Source organism: Toxorhynchites rutilus, chromosome 1, assembly GCF_029784135.1.
Source record: "Toxorhynchites rutilus septentrionalis strain SRP chromosome 1, ASM2978413v1, whole genome shotgun sequence".
Classification (NCBI taxonomy): Eukaryota; Metazoa; Arthropoda; class Insecta; order Diptera; family Culicidae; genus Toxorhynchites; species Toxorhynchites rutilus.
The window spans coordinates 187,262,573-187,285,944 of record NC_073744.1 but is presented as its reverse complement, the minus strand read 5'-3'; the positions used below and the strand labels follow the sequence as shown (position 1 = coordinate 187,285,944).

The 23,372-nt window shown below is 40.6% G+C and overlaps 2 protein-coding genes across 2 annotated transcripts; both read left to right on the top strand.

Annotated features, from left to right (window-relative positions):
• The first annotated feature begins 7,666 nt into the window (after window positions 1-7,666).
• On the top strand, window positions 7,667-12,430 carry LOC129761641 (uncharacterized protein K02A2.6-like). The gene has a single exon (XM_055759376.1). It carries the CDS (start codon window positions 7,949-7,951, stop codon window positions 12,428-12,430), a length of 4,482 nt encoding a protein of 1,493 aa, XP_055615351.1. The 5' UTR covers window positions 7,667-7,948.
• Window positions 12,431-13,632: 1,202 nt separating this feature from the next.
• LOC129770123 (39S ribosomal protein L9, mitochondrial) lies at window positions 13,633-14,687 on the top strand. The gene is made up of 3 exons (XM_055772768.1): window positions 13,633-13,810; window positions 13,894-14,223; window positions 14,278-14,687. The coding sequence occupies exons 1-3, from the start codon at window positions 13,733-13,735 to the stop codon at window positions 14,629-14,631; spliced, it is 762 nt and encodes a 253-aa protein (XP_055628743.1). The 5' UTR covers window positions 13,633-13,732; the 3' UTR covers window positions 14,632-14,687.
• Window positions 14,688-23,372: the final 8,685 nt, after the last annotated feature.

The following is a 23,372-nucleotide window of genomic DNA, read 5'->3' as shown; positions in this document are numbered from 1 at the left end:
TACCTAATACCAGGGACAGACATACAGCTGTACTTGCGTTGTACGTGTACAGCGTTGTACAGGTACCATCGTACCATGACAGACATACTTTGGTTGTACATTGTACCGTATGTCAAACTGACAATCAGATATTTTTCTAATTTCCACCACATAGTTCAATGAAAAAGGTTTTTATTTAGTGTCTAAACTATCAAACACAACAAACAAGTTTTCAATCTGAGTTATTAACTTAAGAGAAAGTCAATGAAAAGAACGTTTATCAAGTGATTTGATTCTGCTTGTTCATGCTACCCACCACTAATCGTCTATGGCGCTGCGCACAGTACAACTGTAGCCATGTACAGCGGTAAAACAGGTCGGTACAGGTACAGCGATTGTACCGAGTTGCTTGCATGGTTCTAGCGCTGTACATGGTGACAGACATACAATTTTCGAAGTACAACGCTAGTACAGCTGTATCTCTGTCATAAGTATAACACATGTAGTCTTGACACTCACTTAACCATTAACCTTAACCATAACCAAATAACTCGCAAAATTCTGACAGTTGCACCGATCCGCGTTGACGGCATTGTATTTCGTACTACGGAATGGGGGAGTAGGCATGACAATATGAGTTTGCAGAAGAAATGAACACACATTTAAAATAAATATTATGAATGAAAATTATTTTTCCCAAATCAAACTAGTACTCTATGTAAAGGAAAATCAATTTTGCTTGCAAGAAGTGAAAAAATATCATACAAAAATTATGTCTGAATATAATTTTATATTATAATGGTAAGTTTTGGTGAGAATATCTGAAAATTCATAGAAAAAAAGTTTAAATTAGGGTCAGAACAACGTACTTCTAGTAAGTGAATAACGCCAAGAAAAAAATTTCATACAAATTGTAGTATCATAAAACTGCCTTAGGGCCGTCTAATCTAATAGAGAATAGCTAGCCTCATACAAACTAATGTCGTATCCAGATGTCGACACCACTCCGCCGTCAACGCGGATAGCTTTCACTTTGGGCCTGATCACGAACGTCACTTCACGGTGAAAATGAAGTGAATTGCATACAACGTTATTACGACTGCCACCGTGTGTGTAGAATCCAGAAGAGTTCATTCGTCGTAACAACTTTGATGAACTCGATGTTATTATGAATACCACTAACCTGATCACGAACGTCACTTCACGGTGAAAACGAAATGAAGTGCATATAACCTTCCATACAAATCATTTCGTTTTCACCGTGAAGTGACGTTCGTGATCAACCCCCACGATACCGTCATGCCACGGAGAAAAACAGGTATATTTGTCACTTGTGTTTTAGATGGTGAAAGGTAGTCACGCGGAATGAAGTAAGTTTAATTTCGTATTTATGTAGCTTTATGCTAACATTTCGAATATTATCTTGTCTTGTTAAAGCAAAAGTAAAAGTAGGTTTAAGTAAAAGATAAACAAATAGCAATTTACCCGCCTGGTGGCCTTTTCAGAACGAAATTCTGACGTATCCAGAGGACGTAAATTTGTTTATTTGGATTCGGTCAATGCGCTATGGGATGTAATTAAGGATTAAAAATGTAGCTCCCGTAGGCCCATTGAAACATGGTGAAGGTCTACTTCCAATTGTCCTGAATGAACAGAAATTTTTTGTTTCTATTTTTAGGATTAGACTAAGAGAGAGTTGCAAAACCATACAATGGCAATGGAGGCCACTGGCCCAAATACGATCATTATGATTGGTTATGTACAATATTGATTTGTTGATATTTTGAATATAAAATAATAACTGTAGAGTTTTTCCAACACTGCAGAGCTAGTTTGGACCAAGACGGGTCTACGGTACTAGGTGAGGCCGTTTCGTCACTAAGTTGGTTAGGGGAGCGGTATATGAAAACAGTACGGAAGAAAGCAGAAGGGGAATTATTTTCTTGAAGCGTGAAAGAGACAGACTGATCACGAGCGAGCTTGGACACAAGCGTATTGTGTTTTGTTTACAAACAAAACACAGTAGACTTCCAAGATGGCTGAAGAGTGGTTTTAGTAAGTTGGCCCACCTTAGGACATACTTCTACGCGCCTTGGTTTGGACCAAGGCGCTTGTATAAATGTATAACAGGTGAAGCAACATCATCACTTCAATAAGAAGGGGATTACGGTTTGTGGAGCGGGGGTTGTTTGTTTTGTTATTGCTAGGATACGCCATTATTGCATTTTCACATGCGAGAGTAGTGGATGAACTGGATGAGAATGAAATTCTACAAAATCATCCCTTCTTTTTCACATAAATTCGCGAAAGCCGAACATAGTAGGCATCGTTCGAATAAGCGTCGTGGCAGTTTGTAGAGAGCTGCCGGCAACTGTTTGTAAACAATACCGACAGCAATTCCAATATGGCTGAAAGTGCATTTCATATGATTGTTTCACCTGGTATATATAGAGGCGCCTTGGTTTGGACAGGGGTTAGACATCAATTGAATATAGGCTACCCAAAATCAAAATCAATATGGCGTCATTTGTTTACCAATATATCATATGCGAGGATTGAAATCGTTGAAATCACGGAGATAGTATGCTTTATTTCTAACTGCATGAGCGATTTTCATATTTCGTTTTCACATGGAGGTGTTCACATTTAACATGGAGTTTAAAGTTAGCCACTATTCGATTATATAACCGAACCGAGTTGTAAGCAACAGTAATTGACAGAACCAAAATGTCAGTGAACCGCAACAATATTGGGTACACTGGCAATATAAGGGATTTGACGTTTTAGTCATACCCCTGAGTGTGGACGTAGGATTACGTCTTTCGGGAACATATTGGGGTACAAATTGAAAATTGAAAATCGATTACATCGTGAAAATTGTCCAATTTCAAACGCTTATTGCTCAGTCATTTCATGATGGATTGATTAAATTTTTGCGTCAATCGATTTCGGCACTCCATAACATTTTTTTTAAATTGAAGAAAATAATATATGTCATGAAACTAATTATCGAGAAATTGAAAAATCTCAACCCCTATCCTAACTGAAATACCCACTTTTGATTGGTCGAAATTGACGACACATGCGGCGAGTCCCTAACAGAGACATCAAAACCAAGCTGCCTGGGGAAAATCAGCATTGCAAATGCATGAAAGTATGGGGAGCTTTTGTTCCTACTGAAATGTATTCCTTAACAGAGACATTAAAACTAAGCTTCCTGGAGGAAATCGGCATTGCAAATACATGAGAGTAGGGGGAACTTTTGTTCCTACCGAAATGTGTTCCCTAACAGAGTCATCAAAACCAAGTTGCCTGGGGGAAATCGGCATTGCAAATATAAGGTGAGTGATACGAATAATTCTAGCAAATATGATTTAAATTTGGAACTTTAATGTTGATTGCTTCGTGAAATTTCATATCAATGACCGATCGTGTATTGTGAAAAATTTTGCACACAAATAACTGTAAAATTGTATATGGTAGCAGTTGTGTTAAAAATGACTTGATATATGAAACGATTTATTTCAATTTTCATAAACAAAAACCAAGGTTTGTTCCCGCTCGACTACGGATCGTTTGGTTTAAACTGTCTGTTTTGTTGTGTTCATTTTCACCCAAGAATAGTTTATATATCAGTTCTACATATAGTATTAGGTGTTGTTAGTCCAACTAATATTCGCATTGGGTTGAATAAATACTCAGAAAGTAAAAATTATCAAAGAAAATTACTTTTTCCATTTCAAATATGTTTTCTCTATGTTAAAGTAACATGTTTTTACTGATGAGAAAAATTGATAATTGTGTTCGGTATTGGTAATAATCTTATATTACACTAGCTAACCCGGCAAACTTCGTCCCGCCCATTTACTTGATTAATTCTCGAGTAATGCAGAAATTTGTGTTTTATTTGTATGGCAGCCACCCCTAAGAGAGGGGGGAGGGGTATCTAACCACCATAGAAACATTCATTGCACCCTAAAATTTCCATATGCCTAATTTGGTTTAATTTGCTTGATTAATTCTCGGGTAATGCAAAAATTTGTGTTTCATTTGTACGGCAGCTCCCTCTAAGAGAGGGGGAAGGAGTATCTTATCACCATAGAAACATTTATTGCATTCTAAAACCTCCACATGCCAAATTTGGTTTCATTTGCTTGATTAATTCTCGAGTAATGCAGAAATTTGTGTTTCATTTGTATGGCAGCCCCCCCTTTGAGTGGGGGAAGGACTGTCTAACCATCATAGAAACATTTATTGCACCCTAAAACTTTCACATGCCAACTTTGGTTTCGTTTGCTTGGTTAATTTCCGAGTAATGTAGAAATTTGTGTTTCATTTGTATGGCAGCCCCCCCCTTAGAGAGGGGGGAGGGGTCTCAAAATATCACGAAAACCTTCCCCGGCCCCAAAAACCCATACATACCAATTTTCATGTCGATCGGTTCAGTAGTTTCCGAGTCTATAAGAATCAGACAGACAGACAGACATCACTCCATTATATATATATATATATATATATATAGATAGATAGATTGGTGAGTTTTTTTTCTTTATTTCATCCATACATATCATAGGAGGCATCTCGTCTAAGATCACAGAGGGCGGTTTTTATCATATCATTCCACTTCAGTATCTTTTATCTGAAACGCGCCATCCAACGACTGTTTACCATTCTTCTGTCATCATCACTCGGTAAACACTGGTGGAGTGAACAAACAATACCCAACAACCAAACAAAACAGCCCTTTTCAGGGCCACCAAATCATTATCAAAAAGTTTAACAATGTAATTCTTCAAACATATCCAAAATCAACAGATAGCCTAACGGAATCCTACGTCAACTATGCGGTCGTGTCTCGGACACTACCCTCCTGTAACTTTTTTGTAATTTAAACATTCACAATTGGCGGACCAGACCAGAATCAGGACGATAGTTATACCTTTTTACGTTATAGATATTTTCAACGGTATTGTTTCGAAGACATACTTTGAATGAAAGGATATTAAAAAAGTGCTGACCAGTTTCTGTTTGTATAATTAAATCAAACCTCATGTCCCGTGCATCAAATTACACGAGAATGGGAAGGATAAGAGGATTAGACTTTAGAATCCCATATGGGAGTAGCTCAGATTATAATGTTCGTGAGGTGGATGAATTCGGGTTTGTTCTGATATATAGAAGATATTATTATTCATAAAAATTGAAGAAACGGTTCATAAAAAATGATTCTAAATATTTCTCACTATTCAAACGAGTAAGACAGAGCTAAGTACAAGAGTATGTGAGATTTCGATTATTAAATATAATAGTCATGTTTTGTCTCTAGCGTATGATTACATTTCTATATGTTCAATAACTACATACATTATTCCCGAGCAACCAAGTATTCTTCCTCACCTTTGAGCCGGCATTTGATTCAGCAAACTAATCATCGAGGTATAATCGCAAACTTGCCATTCTAATACATATGAATTATTAAATGGAATAATATCTCATACGCTGTATTATTTTTACCTACATAACGTTCAAACGTCCGAAATTATGCAACCGACATAACGTTCAAACACCCGATATTATGCAACCAACGTGTCTCTTATAAACGGGAATGAACACTTTCACTTCACGGAGTTCATTTTTACACGCAACTGTCCGTGACAATGATGATAGACACAAGAAGATTAAGTGAAGTGTGAGTGACGTGAAAGCGTACGTGGCAGTGATGTTCGTGATCAGGTCCATTATGAAGACTGTCATGTCACGGAGAAAAACAGAGATATTTGTCACTTGTGTGTCAGATGGTGAAAGCTAGTCACGCGGAATGAAGTAAGTTGAATTTCGTATTTATTTAGCTTTTTTGCTAACATTTTGAATCTTGTCTTGTCTTGTTTAGGAAAGAAAAGATAAACAAACAGCAATTCACCCGCATGGTGGCATTTTAAACGAAACCCTGGCGTATCCAGAGGACATAAATTTGTTTATTTGGACTCGGTTACTGCGATATGAGGAGTAATTAAAAACTAAAAATGTAGCTAACGTTCAAACGCCCGAAATTATGCAACTGACATGTCTCTAATAAACTGGAATGAACTCTTTCGCTTCACGGAGTTTATTTTTACACGCAACTGTCCGTGACAACGATGATAAGCGCAAAAAGATTTAGTGAAGTGTAAGTGACGTGAAAGCGTTTGTGGCAGTGATGTTCGTGATCAGGCCCATTGTACTTTTTATAAGAATAAACAAAATTGGTTATCTATTCGTTCGAGAAAATCTATTTATTCATTTTACGATTTGTTCGATTCAAGCACATTCCAAGAAGCGTGAGTGCGATGCAATGGCACTACATTGGAAGCCACCTTGTCCGACTCTACATAGTACGTCTCCTGCAGGAACAATCTGTAGAGTCGATCTTCATCCAGCAAATCCAGAATATGAGGGTAGTCGTTTGGGTTTTTGAATGCAAATGTTTTTTGCCTTTGTTTTCCCCGAGCCACTGGTTCAGAATCCATGTATTGTTGGCTTTATTCGTTCACTGTTGTCGATCAGGTACCTGTAAATAATGCTCAGGTAACTATCGTATCAATAGAAAATAACTGATTCCATCATGTTGATGATGTGCATGCGCATGTGCATCGTCATGTATTTTATTTGCGTAAATCTGAACCACATTCAAATTTAAACACAAAACTAGCTGGATGATTCCAACTTCATCCATTTCTTTACATACTCTATTTCATTTCTTTTGTTCAGAGAATACCCTTATAAATGATTTCCAAACGATTTCTCGTTCACTTTACACTTCTAAACAAATGCAAGAAAAAAGTTACCTTCGCACCGTTCTGCACTTTTTACGTGTTGTGTCTCGCGCGATTCAAGTTAAAATGATTACAACATGCATGTGTCACGTCCAGGGATGCCGGGGTCAAATGTCCTTTTTCGACGCATATACCAATTCGGGACATCGAAGCTGAGTTTGACAGCCAGTTTATATGAAGCAAAGATAAACAAAACGCAAAGCAAAAAGCGTTGGATTTCAACAAGTAGTTTCACAAATGTAATGATTTGATTATGATAATGGTAAGCGCTGAATGGAAGAATAATGTTCTACAGAGCTAATTAGGTTGAGATATATCCACTAGAAACATTAGAAACATATTTGTTTTGCTGTAGGAAATGACGCTTCCTCTGCGGCGGGAAAAATAAACACAGCTTCCGGAACAAAATTACCAATGAAAATCAAATTATCCATATCAAATGAATATTCTAAGTAAAAGTGTAACAAGTTTTGTACAAGTGTTAAAAAAATCGTGAGCGAAAACAGTGTCTAGTAATGATTTTGTTCGCTTTTTTTCAGAAGCCATTATTGGGTGAAAATTCAACATGCAATGTATTTGTGGGCCTGAGAGATATTTTTATTTTTTATTTTCACTGCCGGAGGAAATCGTTTGGTCGTAATTGGTCGTTTGGAGAGTAATTTTACATACCTGGTGGAAAGGAATGCAACGCGTTGATATGAAGATTTCAGGTATGGTTGTTTATCAATGGCTCAATCACCATCCTGAGCCGTTAAAGCTATTCGAAGTATCAGGTTTCATCTGTTTTCGATGAAAGGTTACACTATTCTGGGCCTGTTCGGGTTAACTGGCCACCCTAACCAAACATAACCACTAGGCTCTCCGCTGACAGCCTCGACTGTCTGTTCGGTTGACGTCAAGAGGTAGAAAGCCATTATGTGTTATTGTATTGTGATGTAGAATTATATAGTCACGTTTTATCGTTCTAAATACAGTTTAGTTTTAACCCGCGATTTTATTGCCCTAATGGGCCACCTGAGTAACATCACAAAAGTGGCGACGAGTGTAAACGTTTTTTTTTTGTCGGTTTCTCCGGTTTCGAGTAGCGAAAACGCGTCCGAAAATTCACCACCACCACGACGCCTCCAAGGAAGAGGAGAAAGCGCACATATAGCGTAATGGAGGAGCAGCAGCAGCAGCAAGCTTCGGGAGTCAATTCACTCGGACAGGGCCAGAATGGGCATCACCAGCAGCAGCATCCTCCACCGCAGCAACAGCTTCCTCCGCATCAACAGCAGCATCCTTTACCGCCTCAGCAACATCCAGCACCTCTCCACAATCAACCGCAGCTTGGCCTTCCACACGATGCCCTCATTCTGCAAATATTGCAGCAACTGCAGCATCAGCAAGCCATAACCAACCAGCTCCTTCAGCAGCAGCGAGAGTCGCAACAGCAACAACAACAGGGAGCTTTCCAGCAGCAGCAGGAAATCTTTCGGAGCGCGATGCAATCCATCCAAGTGAACGTTCCTCCCAATCCGGAAATCATCCTGGACTCGTTGGCTGCAAACATTAAAGAGTTTCTGTACGACCCAGAAACTCATTCCACATTTGGTTCGTGGTTTGCGAGATATGAAGACCTGTTCGCGAAAGATGCGGAACGAATTGACGACAGTGCAAAGGTACGATTGCTTCTCCGTCGGTTGGGAACTCAGGAACATTATCGATATGTCAGCTACATCCTGCCAAACACACCGAAAAATTTCTCGTTTTTGGAAACAGTGGAGAAGTTACGAGGTCTATTCGGTACAAAGGAGTCAGCAGTGAAAAAGCGGTACTCCACACTCACCATCACGAAATCACCCACGGAGGATTATGTGTCGTACGCCTGCCGGGTGAACAAGATGTGTGTGGAATTTGAACTGTCCAAGATGTCAGAAGCACAGTTCAAATGCCTAATGTTTGTTTGTGGCCTTAAATCCGAGCGCGATTCGGAAGTGCGAATGAGACTGCTTTCCAAGATCGAGGATAGCAATAATGCCACCCTGGACACGCTCATCGAGGAATGTCAACGGTTGATGAACCTCAAAAGTGATACAGCCATGATTGAGAATCCGGTTCCCTCTACAGTTCAAGCCATCAAGGGAAACCAGCAACACCGGAAGACATTCAAGAAGCCGTTCGACAATCAGCGTAGTTACCAACAGCAACAGCATCAGCAGCGGAAGAGTGGTCCGGCATCACCTTGCTGGAATTGTGGTGCGATGCACTACGCAAAAGAATGTAGCTTCATCAACCACAAGTGCTCGTCCTGCAATCAGTCGGGGCACAAAGAAGGATATTGCTCCAGTGCCAAGAGATCAGCGAAGAGAAGAAAACCCTACAATAAGCAGTTTTCCACCAAAACCGTGGTGTCCGTCAACAGTGTGCAAGGCAAGCGGCGTTTCGTTTGGGTGAAGCTGAACGATATTCCGGTTCGTCTTCAATTAGACACAGCATCAGACATCACGATTGTGTCGAAGCAGATATGGGAGAGAATCGGTAGGCCAGCGGCAGTGCCGACAGTTCAAAGTGCCAAAACTGCATCAGGAGAGGACCTTCGTCTCGAATTTGAGTTCTCTTGCACAGTTTCTCTAAACGAGTCCGTGAGTACTGGTCATATTTACGTTTCTAATAACTCCTTGAATCTTCTGGGAATCGATTTTATCGACAAGCTGAACCTCTGGTCTTTACCGATGAACAAATTCTGCAATCTCGTTAGCGGTGAGGGACCAATCGATGCAGCTTCATTGCAGAGGGACTATCCCAGACTATTCAGTTCAACTCTGGGACTCTGCACCAAGACAAAAGTTAGTTTGGCACTCAAGGAGGCATGCAAACCAGTTTTTCGACCTAAACGACCAGTCTCCTATGCGATGCTACCCATCGTCGATGCAGAGCTAAATCGTCTAGAAGGCCTGAACATAATCTCTCCTGTAGATTTCTCGGAGTGGGCGGCTCCAATTGTCGTGGTGAGAAAATCAAATGGTAGTATCCGTATATGTGGCGATTATTCTACCGGTCTAAACGATCGCCTACTACCGCATCAGTACCCGCTACCCTTGCCACAGGACATTTTCTCGAAGTTGACTGGCTGTACAGTTTTCAGCCAGATCGACTTATCAGACGCTTTTCTGCAAATGGAGGTCGACGAAAGCAGTCGGAAACTACTCACCGTTAATACTCATCGGGGCTTGTACCAATATAACAGGCTCCCTCCCGGAGTGAAGGCAGCTCCTGGCGCATTCCAGCAAATGATAGACATCATGTTGGCAGGACTTAGCTTCACGTCGGGCTATCTGGATGATGTTGTCGTCGGTGGTAGGACCCCTGAAGAACATCAGCAAAACTTGCACGCAGTACTTCAGCGCATTCAAGAATTCGGGTTTACGATTCGACCAGAAAAGTGCTCTTTTGGACGGGAACAACTCGGATATTTGGGCCTTTTGCTCGATAAAGACGGACTTCGCCCAGATCCGAATAAAATCAAGGCAATCCAGGACATGCCTCCTCCTCGCGATCTGACCGGTGTCCGTTCATTCCTGGGAGCCGTGAATTATTACGGCAAGTTTGTCCCGAATATGCGCTCACTGAGATACCCGTTAGACGAACTCCTCAAGACATCGTCACCCTTCAAGTGGACAAAAGAGTATCAAAAGGCTTTCGACGACTTTAAAGCGATTCTGTCTTCTGATCTTCTGTTGGCACACTATGATCCACAACGAGAAATTGTTGTAGCAGCTGATGCATCATCAATCGGCATCGGAGCTACTATCAGCCACAAGTACCCGGATGGCAAAATGAAGGTGATACAGCATGCTTCGCGAGCACTAACATCCACCGAACAAAAGTACTCGCAACCAGACCGTGAAGGATTAGCAATTGTATTTGCGGTAACTAAGTTTCACAAATTCATCTTCGGCAGACGGTTTCGTCTACAAACGGATCATGCTCCACTATTGCGGATCTTCGGATCAAAGAAGGGTATACCGGTGTATACAGCTAATCGCCTCCAACGCTGGGCCCTTACACTGTTGTCCTATGACTTCTCAATGGAATATGTCGCAACGGATAAATTCGGGAATGCGGATGTATTGTCGCGTTTAATTGATCAGCACATCAAACCCAATGAAGATTTTGTAGTAGCCTGCACAAACCTCGAAGAAGAACTAAAATCTGTAGCCAACAGCACAATCAGTCAGCTTCCACTCAGTTTTCGGATGGTGGAGCAAGCCACAAATTCCGATCCAGTTCTTCGGAAAGTCTACCGTTTCATCAAACACGGATGGCCGAAAAATCGTGCCGAAATCAAGGACCAAGAGTTATTGCGCTACTACGACCGCCAGGAAGCGCTGTCCATCGTCGAAGGTAGTATTATGTTCAGCGACAGGTTGGTTATACCAGCACTCTACAGAAAGCGATGCCTGAATCAACTGCATAAGGGACATCCAGGAGTCCAACGGATGAAGGCCATCGCGCGCAGCTTTGTCTACTGGCCTTGTATGGACGACGAAATCACTAGCTACGTTCGAGCTTGTAACAGTTGCGCCTCCGTAGCAAGATCTCCGCCAAAAGCAACACCAGTGCCATGGCCAAAGCCCACGGTTCCATGGCAGAGAATTCACGTCGATTATGCTGGCCCACTGGAGGGCGAGTACTATCTCATCGTAGTGGATGCATATAGTAAATGGCCGGAAATTCTTCCAACTAAGTCCATCACAGCGAAGGCTACAATTAACCTGCTACGAAGTGTGTTCACCAACAAGGGGATGCCAGAAGTCTTAGTGTCCGATAATGGCACGCAGTTCACAAGCGCCGAATTCAAGGAGTTCTGCGTTGAAAATGGAGTAGAACACATGACAACAGCACCATTCCACCCACAATCCAACGGCCAAGCCGAAAGATTTGTGGACACCTTTAAGCGGGCGGTCAGGAAGATTCAGGAGGGAGAAGTTTCCATCAGAATGGCATTGGATACATTCCTACTTACCTACAGAACCACGCCAAATCTGAATACGCCAAATGGAAGATCACCTGCGGAGCTGATGTACAATCGTCGACTCAGAACATCTTTGGAACTTCTACGTGTACCGCACAACCAAGCACAACCAATGCAGACTGATGCTAATCCTCAATCCAGGTCGTTCGTTCCGAAGGATACCGTTTACGCCAAAGTGTACATCAACAATAAGTGGACTTGGGCGCCAGGCACGGTAGTGGAAAGGATCGACTGTGTAATGTATAACGTATGGGTCGATAATAGGAAGTTGATCCGTTCTCACATAAACCAGTTGAAGAGCCGAGGTGCAATGACCCATCAAGGAAGCAAGAAGCAAAGTATACCGCTAGACATCCTGCTGAGTGAGTGCGACGTGAACACGCCTGCAGCAATGCGTACTCCGATTCAGGACACACCCTCGCTGGAACACCGATTGGAACCATCGGATCGGGTATCGTCCAGTTTGAAGTCATTTCCGTTACCAAACGAAACAAATTCGTCCTGTTCAACAGCGACGTCATCGACGACAGCAGCTGAATCTTTGCCAGTGGTCCAGGCCCCTCGACGATCTTCTCGTGTCAGAAGAGCGCCGCAGTGGTTCAACGCTTACCAGCGAATTTAAGAAGGGAGATGTTGGGGTTAACTGGCCACCCTAACCAAACATAACCACTAGGCTCTCCGCTGACAGCCTCGACTGTCTGTTCGGTTGACGTCAAGAGGTAGAAAGCCATTATGTGTTATTGTATTGTGATGTAGAATTATATAGTCACGTTTTATCGTTCTAAATACAGTTTAGTTTTAACCCGCGATTTTATTGCCCTAATGGGCCACCTGAGTAACATCACAAAAGGGCCAATATCTAAATTAATAATCTGGAACGGCTATACAAATAAAGGGACAGTAAGGTTCAGCGTTATGACCATATTTTTCAGAATTACTAACAAAAACAATTTCCTAATTGTAAATGCAATTCGTCCAAGTTTTGAAGTCCACTTTTCAAAGGTTCTGGTGGAAAGGTTTAGGAGTTTTTCTAGTGATGATTATACACGGATCCGGACTATGTAATCTGAACATGCAAACAACATTTCAAAATAATTTTCATTAAATGTATGGAAATTTACAACTGCATTTGAGCATGCTACCCAGCAAACATTAAATCGTATAACTTTGCACATGATAAGTTACATATAATTTCGTATCAAATCACAATCGCATAAAATATCAATCAAAATATCGATCATATATATCTAAAATCGCATAAAATGCAAAAACACGATTTTCCATGTCATCGATGGATTGAGTGGTAACGTTGTCGTATCAAATCGCATATCAGTCCAAAAAGCATCGCATGTCGTTATATACGGCTTTATATGCGTACAAAATATGGCATATACGTATATCGCCTCCACTTTTGTGTGTATATGCTAGTTATCTGCATCATATATCATACAAATGTGTCTTGGTTGTATGTATATCGCCTCCAATTAAAGCTATTCATACGACTTAATGTTTGCTGGGTAATCTCAATGAAGGTACTCTCATTCGAGTCTGTATTGAGTTATAACGCAATAAATAAACGGTTCCTGAGGTAAAAACTGCTTTACTAAGCTTCACTCTATCACTACGTATTCGTTTTTTTATAAATTACAATAGAATTCGAGAAAAAATAGCGTTCAAAGTACAATTCGAAAATTCACGGTTTGTTTACTTTTTCCTCATACATTCATAGTATCCGCTAGATGGCGACAGCGTACCTTCTATGTCACGAATCAGCTCTCTGTTTGCTGCAACAAAACAATCGGTCACTCAGAGTTCACTGTGCAACATACATGTCTGACATTTCAGGATGTGTTTACCTTTGAATTCAATAGGAACGTGAGTTCGTGATTAATTTTAATAATATTTCTATGAATTGAAATTGAAGATGCTCGCCAGCATAACTAAAGCCTTCTCAGGCATTCCTCTGTGCTCAGTGAATCAAATTCTGTGCCAACAGACACGGGTAAGGCTAGCTTCATGCATCGCTATCCAAGCCGGTCATACTGATAAATCAATATGTTTACGCAACACACGGTTTCCCTCTAGAACACATTCATTCTGAAACGACGCACACCGCCGAATCTTTACAAAAAGAATGAGAAACCGACCAAACTGCGCGGTCGGCACTTTGTGTACGAATTGGTTGAGGACACCACCACAAAAAAGAAGCCCGACCTGGAAGTGATACTGACGGCGTTCGTCGAGGGCATTGGCGCTAAAGGAGACGTGGTTTCGCTGAAACCCCACGTCGCTTACAACAAGCTGCTGCTGCCCGGTCTAGCCGTATACAAAACACCGGAGACAATTGCCAAGTACTGCGCCGAGAAGGATGCTGGTAAAAAGGAGGAAGCGCACAGCTCACCGTTTGCGCAGAGAGTAAGTCGTGGTTCCGTGTATGAGTATAACTTTCAACCGGCTACTGCTTTTTAGACAATCAACAAACTGCAGGAGCTCACCCTGGCCGTGGTGATGAACAAAGACCAACCGTGGGTAATTGAACGGTGGCACATAAAGGCTTCGCTTCGCAAAGCCGGCTATTATGTGACTGAAGACGCTATCACTCTGCCGGAAACGCCCATCAGTGGACCCGATCTAACCAAACAAGGCAAGGATTTCTTCTGCACGGTTACCGTGAATAATCTGGAGAAGGCCAGACTACGCTGTCGGATTCATCACTGGAGCACGGACCCCAGCGAACGGCTGCCATACGTGTATGAGCATTGGAAGTTGAACGCTGAGCCCTTGATCGGGTGCGATTCGATGCCAGAGACGAGAAAGGAATGATTTCTGTGTACTTATACTATTAGAGTCAATAATAAATCACTGGCAGAACCTTGCAAGGCAGTTTTTTGTATTTCCTGAAAAACTAGTAGCTCTTTACGGTCGTATGTCTGCTCTCATTTTGACGTAGGACTAAGTCTTTCATTTCTATACCGGGGTGTAAAATCAAAGTTTCGAAAACGAAAGCGTTACGCCGGAGACCGAGATTTTGAGTGTTAATAGCTCCTAAACAACTGAACGAAATGGTATGATAAACACTTCATTCGAAAGATAAAATGTCTACGCGTTCTATACTTGTTCCTTTTTGATCCAAAAACTTGTCTCAATAGTCTTAAAATTGCTTTCAAAATAGGCTATTGAAATCACCAATCGGTATATAAGCGAGCGCCGCTCGGAAATCCACTCAGTTCTAATTGAACAGCGATTGGAGCATGTTGTCGCTGTTGTGGTGAAGCTCTTCATTTATCATGAAAGCGCGGATGAACGGTGTCACCAAGAGCCTGTTTGTGCACCCTAGGCCAGAAGGGAATCCATCAGGAGGAGAGTGATGCTACAAACGGTTCCCCGGAAAGATCTCGAAGCAGCCGCTACACACACACACACATACACGCACGGAATTCTTTCCGTTTGGATCGAGAAAGATCCGGAAAATAATCTGCCAGTTCCTCTAGGAATTTAGAAATACATTCATGTGAAAGAGTTTATTTGAATGTTTTCTATCCATGTAACACTGTGACCAAATATGTTTCAATCAAGTGCTATTAACAGATGGTTATCGAGTTAGCATTAACCACTGGTGGGCTTCCAGTATCGAGGAAAATGTGGAAATATCTAATCGTTACTGAAAATAATCTGCCAGTTCCTCTGGGAATTTAAAATTACATTCATATGAAAGAGTTTATTTTAATGTTTTCTATCCATGTAACACTGTGACCAAATACATTAGGTTTTGTGATTTTTCAATCAATCGCAATCAACAGGATAGCTTCTGAAGATTATTCTTCCCCATCAGTAGGATATTTCCGTATCCAATATTGGATGCATAAAACCTTGTGCCTCCAACGTAACGCTCTCGTTTTCGAAGTTCTCCAAATATTCATTCATTCAGAATGAATTCAGATTCAACTTCATACAAATGATCTCTAAATCAACGATAGTCCTACGTCACCCTTGCGGTTATACCATAGATATAACCCACTTCCTGTTTTTTGACGTAGAACTACGGGGCTGATTCTGATGCGCGAATGAGAGGTGACAGCTCGGAAAAATTGCCTCACTCAATTTCCGAAGGCGACTGTGGTGAGATTTTTACCTCGAATGAACTCTCATGAACACTCACTCAATTCTCGTGGGCGATTGCAGTGGAAAAACATGCCATTTTGTGACTTTTGAAGTCGTATTCTCATTTGTTATCGACTAGTACCAGCGATGGTAGCCAAAAATAGGATTAGGGGTTTCCAAAGGATTTGAACGATCTCTAATCATTCGTAGTTCCAAACGGGCAATTGCTGCTCCAGATTCAAAGATGTAGTCATCATCTACATTGTGAAAATTTTCGGACAAAAACAGGCAGTTTCGAATGCAATCCAGTTAAACTGTGCTTTTTTAAATAATTTATATTTATTATTAACAAGTAGTCGGTTAAAGTACTTGGTATGCTATTACGAATGACAAGAATATACATCTTCTGCAGCCGCTATAACGCGGTACAAAATTAAAATGTAAATTTAAAATAGTTGATCCTAACTGATACGAGAAACTCAATTCAGCATACCGTTTCCTTACTCCAAAAACACTAATCAGACTTTCAAAAATTAAAAAAAGCTACTTAAGTAGTTAAAAATCGTATATGTTTAATCAACTTCTTCCATGTGTGGGGCATCCTCGGTGTCATCCTCTAGTGGAGGAACATCTTCACCAGTAGTTGCGGCTGGAGTATCATCTGTGCTCATAGCTTCGTCCTTATCGATTCTAAGACCCAGCTGGACCATAAGATAGATGCGAGATGCGTGCCCACCTGACTCATCCAGTGAGAATCCAGACAATAACAGTGCAGTTTCGTACAGTAGAATTACAAGATCCTTGACAGGTTTATCATTTTTATCGGCTCATTGTCTATGGATAAAATTTAGCTTTTGGAAATAGTTTAAAGGTGACAATAAATATATCTTACCTTGATGGCTTTTATGTGAGGAGACTATAAAATTAATGTTCACTGCAATCTTATAAAGAATAGTCAACCTTTTACGGAATCAGCACCGGACACTAAGTCAAAGCACGAATGCGGAATCAAAACACGGATACGAAATCAAAACAATTGAAATAACATACACTCATATTAATGCAAGGGGACTATGCAAAAACAGATTTGAAAATATATTTTTATATGTTTTCTTATCCCAGTGATATTATTTTTCATCAATTATAATAAGGGGAAAACATTTATAAAGATGAACGAAATTATTTCCTGTACATATTTGTAACAAGGAATGAAAATTTTTAAAATAAAAGAAATATATATTCATGAAACACATTGAATACATAGAGCCTTTGCAAAAAACCCAAGCTTTGACATATATTTCAATGAACACTGCACCATTTGTAATTCATTGAGTATTTTACTCCAAAATGAACCTCTCACGTCAGGGCAATCGCCTTCGGCGATACGGTGACCTGGGTCATGTGACTTTGAGGAGTTCATTGTTGTCACATTCCATTCGCGCTGGAGAATCAGCCCCTACGTCTTTCATTGGGGTGCCAAATCAGAAAAAAGGTCACGTTTTTATGACATAAAGTTAACGTTAATAACTACTTTTACCGCGAACGGATTTTGGCGATTCACATATCAAACGAATCGGAAATTCCCTAAGATTTGTTTGATGTGCTATACATTACAATCCCATAGTCTGTATATGGTTAAAAATTGATGAAAATTGGAAGCATTCCCATTTCCTCATACATTTGTTCTGTCCATGTGTGTGCTTTCCCGAACAGAGCTGTCGATAACGAGCAACTTATCGACGAGCAATGAAGGGGAGGGATCGAATGCCTTTCTCAAGGAGGAGGCATTCGATGGTGGAGGAGTAATATGATGGATGATGTAAAGTTTTCCAAAGGTCTTTTTGAAGGTTACAGACGAATGAACTGAAGAAGTTTAAAGTCTCAAGAAAGGAAGGAAGGCATAGTTTCAGTATCGCATATCGAATATCGCTTCCTTGTTTTGTGTTATCACATGTCTTCGTTCCGGATTGTGCTGTGGACTCGACCAAATTACTCACTCGCTGATGTCTCTAGCATTGCAATCATTGCATCAAACTGACGCCATTGCATTAAGGTTCTGAGCTACACAATTGTGTGGGAGTCATCAAGCTAGGCTAACGTCAGCTCACCAAGAAAATAAATGTTCTGGAATTTTGTCAGTGATTTGGTTTCGCATGAAGTAGGAAAACTCTCCACAAAGGATGATAGCTAAGCTAATCTAGACTGGCAATATTAACAGAAAGGGCTCCTGTTGATAAGAGTGCAAAACGGAGATAAGTGTGTGTATTTTTGGTATTTTTAGTTGCTTCAAGCCATCGATATATCGATATTTGTGTGCGTACGTGCGTGCTTCATAACCCGTACGTAAAAATAGTGCATCTACGCTGAAACCCCATTTGTATTTGCTCCCGTGTGCATTGGCCCTGTAACGATGCAACAATTGCCTAATTTTTTTATGCTATAATTGACGATTGTTTGGTGTTGCAAATATGCAGTCGTAATGATAAATATAAACAAGGAGGGGAAATAGCGGGAGGGAAATATTTACGCTAGGGTATTAGTAATGAATCTCTGCTGAGGCAAATATTCAGCCCTTTTTTCCAAGCAGTTAACATTGTTTGTTTTCTGTCATCAATGCATCGAACTGACGCTATGGTTATGGAGGTTTCCAGGTTGTGCACCAAAAATTTTTTTGGGGAATACCAAGTTATTCAATAAGTTATATTAACTCTTTGTGGTCGTATGTCTGCTTTCAGCCACCACAGCAGGAAGCCATGCTAATCTTATATTTTATTCAACTTTAGTATCAGTTTATGCTTTTCCTAAACGAAGTTTGATTTCTAGTGAACCTGTTCACGAACTAATACGGTGCTCCTATGAGTAATAGATAACGGTACAAACAAAGTAGCCACCCACACAAGACAACGCACAGTGCGTTGAATGCATAGGAATTTGGGACAAAAATCATAACAGCAGAATTTAGCCATTGTAACACTTTGGTGTGGTCGAAAAGATTGTTCATAAGTATCAGATCTACTGTTTGTATAAATGTCTCATGTTGTTCGAATAATCGCATAAATGTCTCAAGCGACAAAATCTTTGTTCATCTAAAGTGAAAAGTTCTGAACCTTTCGGATACGCAGAAATCATTTTTCATGTAATGTTACGGTTGAAAACAACCGGAACAAAATAGAGCCATTGATTCAATAATAAGAATTGAATGACAGTTTAAATCGCGCAACCTAAAATAAATCCCACTCATACTTACCCAATCCACTTTGATACCTACCTGAAAGGCAATGTATGCTGTCAAAACAAAACGGAAACAATTGTAAAACTACTAACACAATATGTACAATGAGACCTAACATTCGGTTGGGAGATTTCCGGTCCCGAATGACGAAGGAATAGCTGGAAAGGAAGCAGTAGAGAAAGAGAGAGAGAGAGAGAGAGAGAGAGAGAGAGAAAGATGAAAATGAAGAGAAGAAAGGGGAATTCGAGCTTTGAAGGAAAGAAGGATGACTCGACTCCTTCTTAGCTCACGGACCGTCGAAGGAATCAAGTCGAGATTCGAGAAAAATTAAAGTTGGAATTACCTACCAAGAGTTCAAGTGAAAGTGCGGGAGTAAATAGGGGCAGGAGAAGTCACAGCTCCCAGGGACCGTCCACGCCGGGTGACATCCGCCCTCCTCGCAGAAGAAATCCGACGGTGGAGGTACCTCCGTGCCGGTGGTCAGCGAGCCCCCCTCGTAATCGTTGTTCCACACGCATACGGGTAAGTCGGTTGGACGCTTTTGAGGGCAGTACGGTGAGGTCTGGTAGAGCCTAGCCCCGCTCACCGATACTGGAACCGATGAGATCGACCCCCGTGTGCGGGCACCGTGCGTGAGTAGAAAATCCGCCAAAATCTCTCTCTCTATTCTTCGGACTTACCTGGTTCCCATCTGTTCCTGTTCGGCCGCATCAATATACTAACCTTTAAACCTGAAAAGAAATAAATATAGATATATAAAGATACTTACCTTTCTCTTCTTATTGAATAACGAATCCTCATGATATAGTGGTTCTACTTTATTCCGTAATCTTCCGTTGAAAAGTGAGTCCACGGCGCGTTATCGGTGAAGAGCCGACCCTGAGGTCATAATAACCTCTGAGCTAGCCGATACTTACAGTAACTACTAGTTTTGTTGAAGTAGTTGTTTTCAAAGAGCAGAATAATTGGTTTCATAAGTGTCTTATACCATCTGAATAATCTAATGTAAAGAAATTTTGTTTGTTAAGAGTGAATAGTGCTGATCTTTTCGGATACAAATTGCTAACATCAATTACACATTTATTGCATCAATAGCGGATAACGGATTCAACGGATAATAAAAATAAAATAATGTATTGATTATACTTCATATAATTTACTCTTGGAGACTGTTTCGAAAGATTTCACACGAAGACAAAATATAAAATATAATTTTTATATCAAAACATCACATTAAAACACATTGTTAAGTTAATACATTCATATAGTTCACAAAAAATGTTTATTTTTCATAATTTTGCATGTATTACTGCTTTTTCAAGGAAAAATAATTCCGACCAGTATGACACCCATGCCCAAATTTAATACCACCGCAAGGGGTTAAGTTATTAAATTATTTGGGCACGCGTGCCAGTCGCAAAACTGCTTTCAACAAGGATTGTATTTGCTCTAATCTTGATCATAAAGAAGCAGTGCTACTCTTTTCGAGGTTATGGAGATTAACAGATAGAGTTTATTTCGTTTATTTAGTCACCAAGAAAGTAAATGTCGTTCTGGAATTTTGAATGTAATTTGGTTTCGCCAGTAGCAAAACTTTCTCCACTAAGGATGACAGCTGCGCTTATCTGGAGCATGTATTGTTCTGCGAGCACAAGAATAAATCATCACACAATTATCGTCAAATGATTCTACAATAAAAAAAAACATTTCAGGGCGACCAAACTGGTAGAATGGTTATTCAAAATTTTCGTATAATATCTGCAGTTATACACAAGTGACTTGAATTAAAACACAGCGTAGATCTACATCTACAATGCGGTCGTGTCTTGAACGCAACTTCCTATAACTTTTTGATATGCCATTTTTCAGATTTTTCATGAAAAATAACTCATTATTAACAAAAATTTGCATTTTTTCGGATTTTCAAAAACCCCTATATGAGGATTTAGGTATTACCCTAAAGTTTCAACATATTTATTGGAATTCGTTCTGTGACACACCGTTGCTTCAGAACCGGTACCACCAGCAAGGTACCGATCTTCGGACAGCACCTACGCATCCTGCTGTCAGCAGCGTAATAATCATTATTCGTGCACTTAAAAAAAGGAAAATACATCTTTAAATATACATTAAACAATAACCAAAATACCCGAATACTTTATTCCTTTATTTCTAACATCCGAAAAAACATCACAAAAATTCATTATTTTTCGACCTTCCGGACCGCCTTTACGCCTTAACTGTAAAACAACCCATAGCATGGAGGGGCACACAGGCTTGCGTAGCGAAAATTTAAAAGAGCATTTGTGTAATGTGATGTTCAGTTTTTCAATTTTGCGAAAATCGAAGAGAGGTTATTGGTTTCATGTTTTTTACTCAATTGAAAGAAGAAACAGAATACGGTGAAAAAATTGCAATTGGAAATTCTTGGATTTTGGCGCCCCAAAGGGTAAGCGCCCCGGCAAATGCCGGGTTTGCCGCCCGCACACTACGCTACTGGTCCTCTCTCAACACTGACCATAGAACTGTATGTTTTAGCTATGTACAGAACAAATGGAAGGAAAAAAATGAGAATGATTTCAATTTTCGTGAATATGAACAAATTTTGAATTAGGGGAATCGTAATAAATCTTTGATAGATTCTTAGATTCCAATTCGAATTGTTTGTAAATTCTAAATATCTGTTTGCAGCAAGCATGAGATACATTAAACATCCAATTGCTTGGCGATAATCAGCATTCTTGCTATTTCCTGTCACTTGATCCAATTTTGTTCCTGGTTCCACGGGTGTCGATACCGAATTACACGATTCCATTCCAAAGCGCAGAAGAATACGTTCGGCAAAGGCTGTTTGATTAATTGTAACCCTGTCTCTCTGACTGTCAACGTTGATTCGCATACCCATGAAATGCTCGACCTGCCCTAGATCTTTCATTTTTAATTCTGACGACAATCCTCTCTTCAATTTTTCAATTTGGTCATCATCGCTTCCACAAATAAGTAGATCATCCACGTACAAGAGTACGTAAACGATTGAGTTACAGGTTTTCTTCATGTACAAACAGTAGTCTGTAGTCGATCGATTGAATCCGAGGCTAACCAGAAAATCATGAAATCTGTCATTCCAACACTCAGGTGACTGCTTCAGTCCATAGAGAGATTTTTTGAGCTCACAAACCATTCCTGTGTCTACCTGCATTCTAGGAGGCGGTTTCATATAGATCGTTTCGTTTAAAAATTAAAAAAGAAACGCAGTGGTAACATATGGTAAAACTGGAACCCAAACTGCACTCCTACTGCTAGCAGATATCGAACTGTGTAGTCAATACCTTCTGTTTGCAAAAATCCTCGAGCAACGAGTCGCGCCTTGTATCGCTCAAATGCTCCGTTCTTGTTCAACTTTTTCTTAAACACCCACTTCGATGTTATTAACTTAACTCCTTTCGGAGGGGTAGCAATACACCATGTTTGATTCTCCTCCAACGCATCCAACTCGTCACGTACTGCTTGTCGCCACTCAGCAGAATCCGTACGTTTATCGATATCTTCGTACGTATCAGGAACATCGTCAATACCACTGGCATATAAGGAAGATGCATCTATTACATAGTCATCGTGCCATACCGGAGGATGTCTTTCACGGGATGGACGCTGATTCTCTGTATAACTCTCCTGCATTGAATTCTCTTCAAAGCCATGCAACGTGGATTCTCCTTCATCGGTGAGATATGTTTCTTCGGACGAGCTCAAACTTGCGTCATTCGGTTCAGCTCTCAACTCCTCCTCGTTGTCATGCTCCCACACAGGGACATCGTTTACGAATACAACTGGCTCTGTACGTACAATCAGCTCTTCACGTCGATTTTCCAAATTGCCTTTGTCTGCTCCAGGATACACTGTTTCATCAAATAACACGTCACGCGATAGTATAACCTTCCCACAGATCCCACAGACGATAACCGTTTTGAGAATATCCTATCATAACGTACGGTGCACTCTTAGGATCCATTTTATCACGTTTGCATTTGGGAACGTGAACGTAAGCTCGAAACCCAAACACTCTCAAGTTAGACACATTTGGTTTTTCGCCATACCAGAGTTCAGCTGGAATGTTACCTTCCAGAGCGGCTGTCATACTTCTGTTTGTCAAATAAGTCGCCGCCATGATTGCCTCTCCCCACATCTCCTTAGATTGCTTGCTTTCGTATATCATCGACCTTGCCTTTTGAAC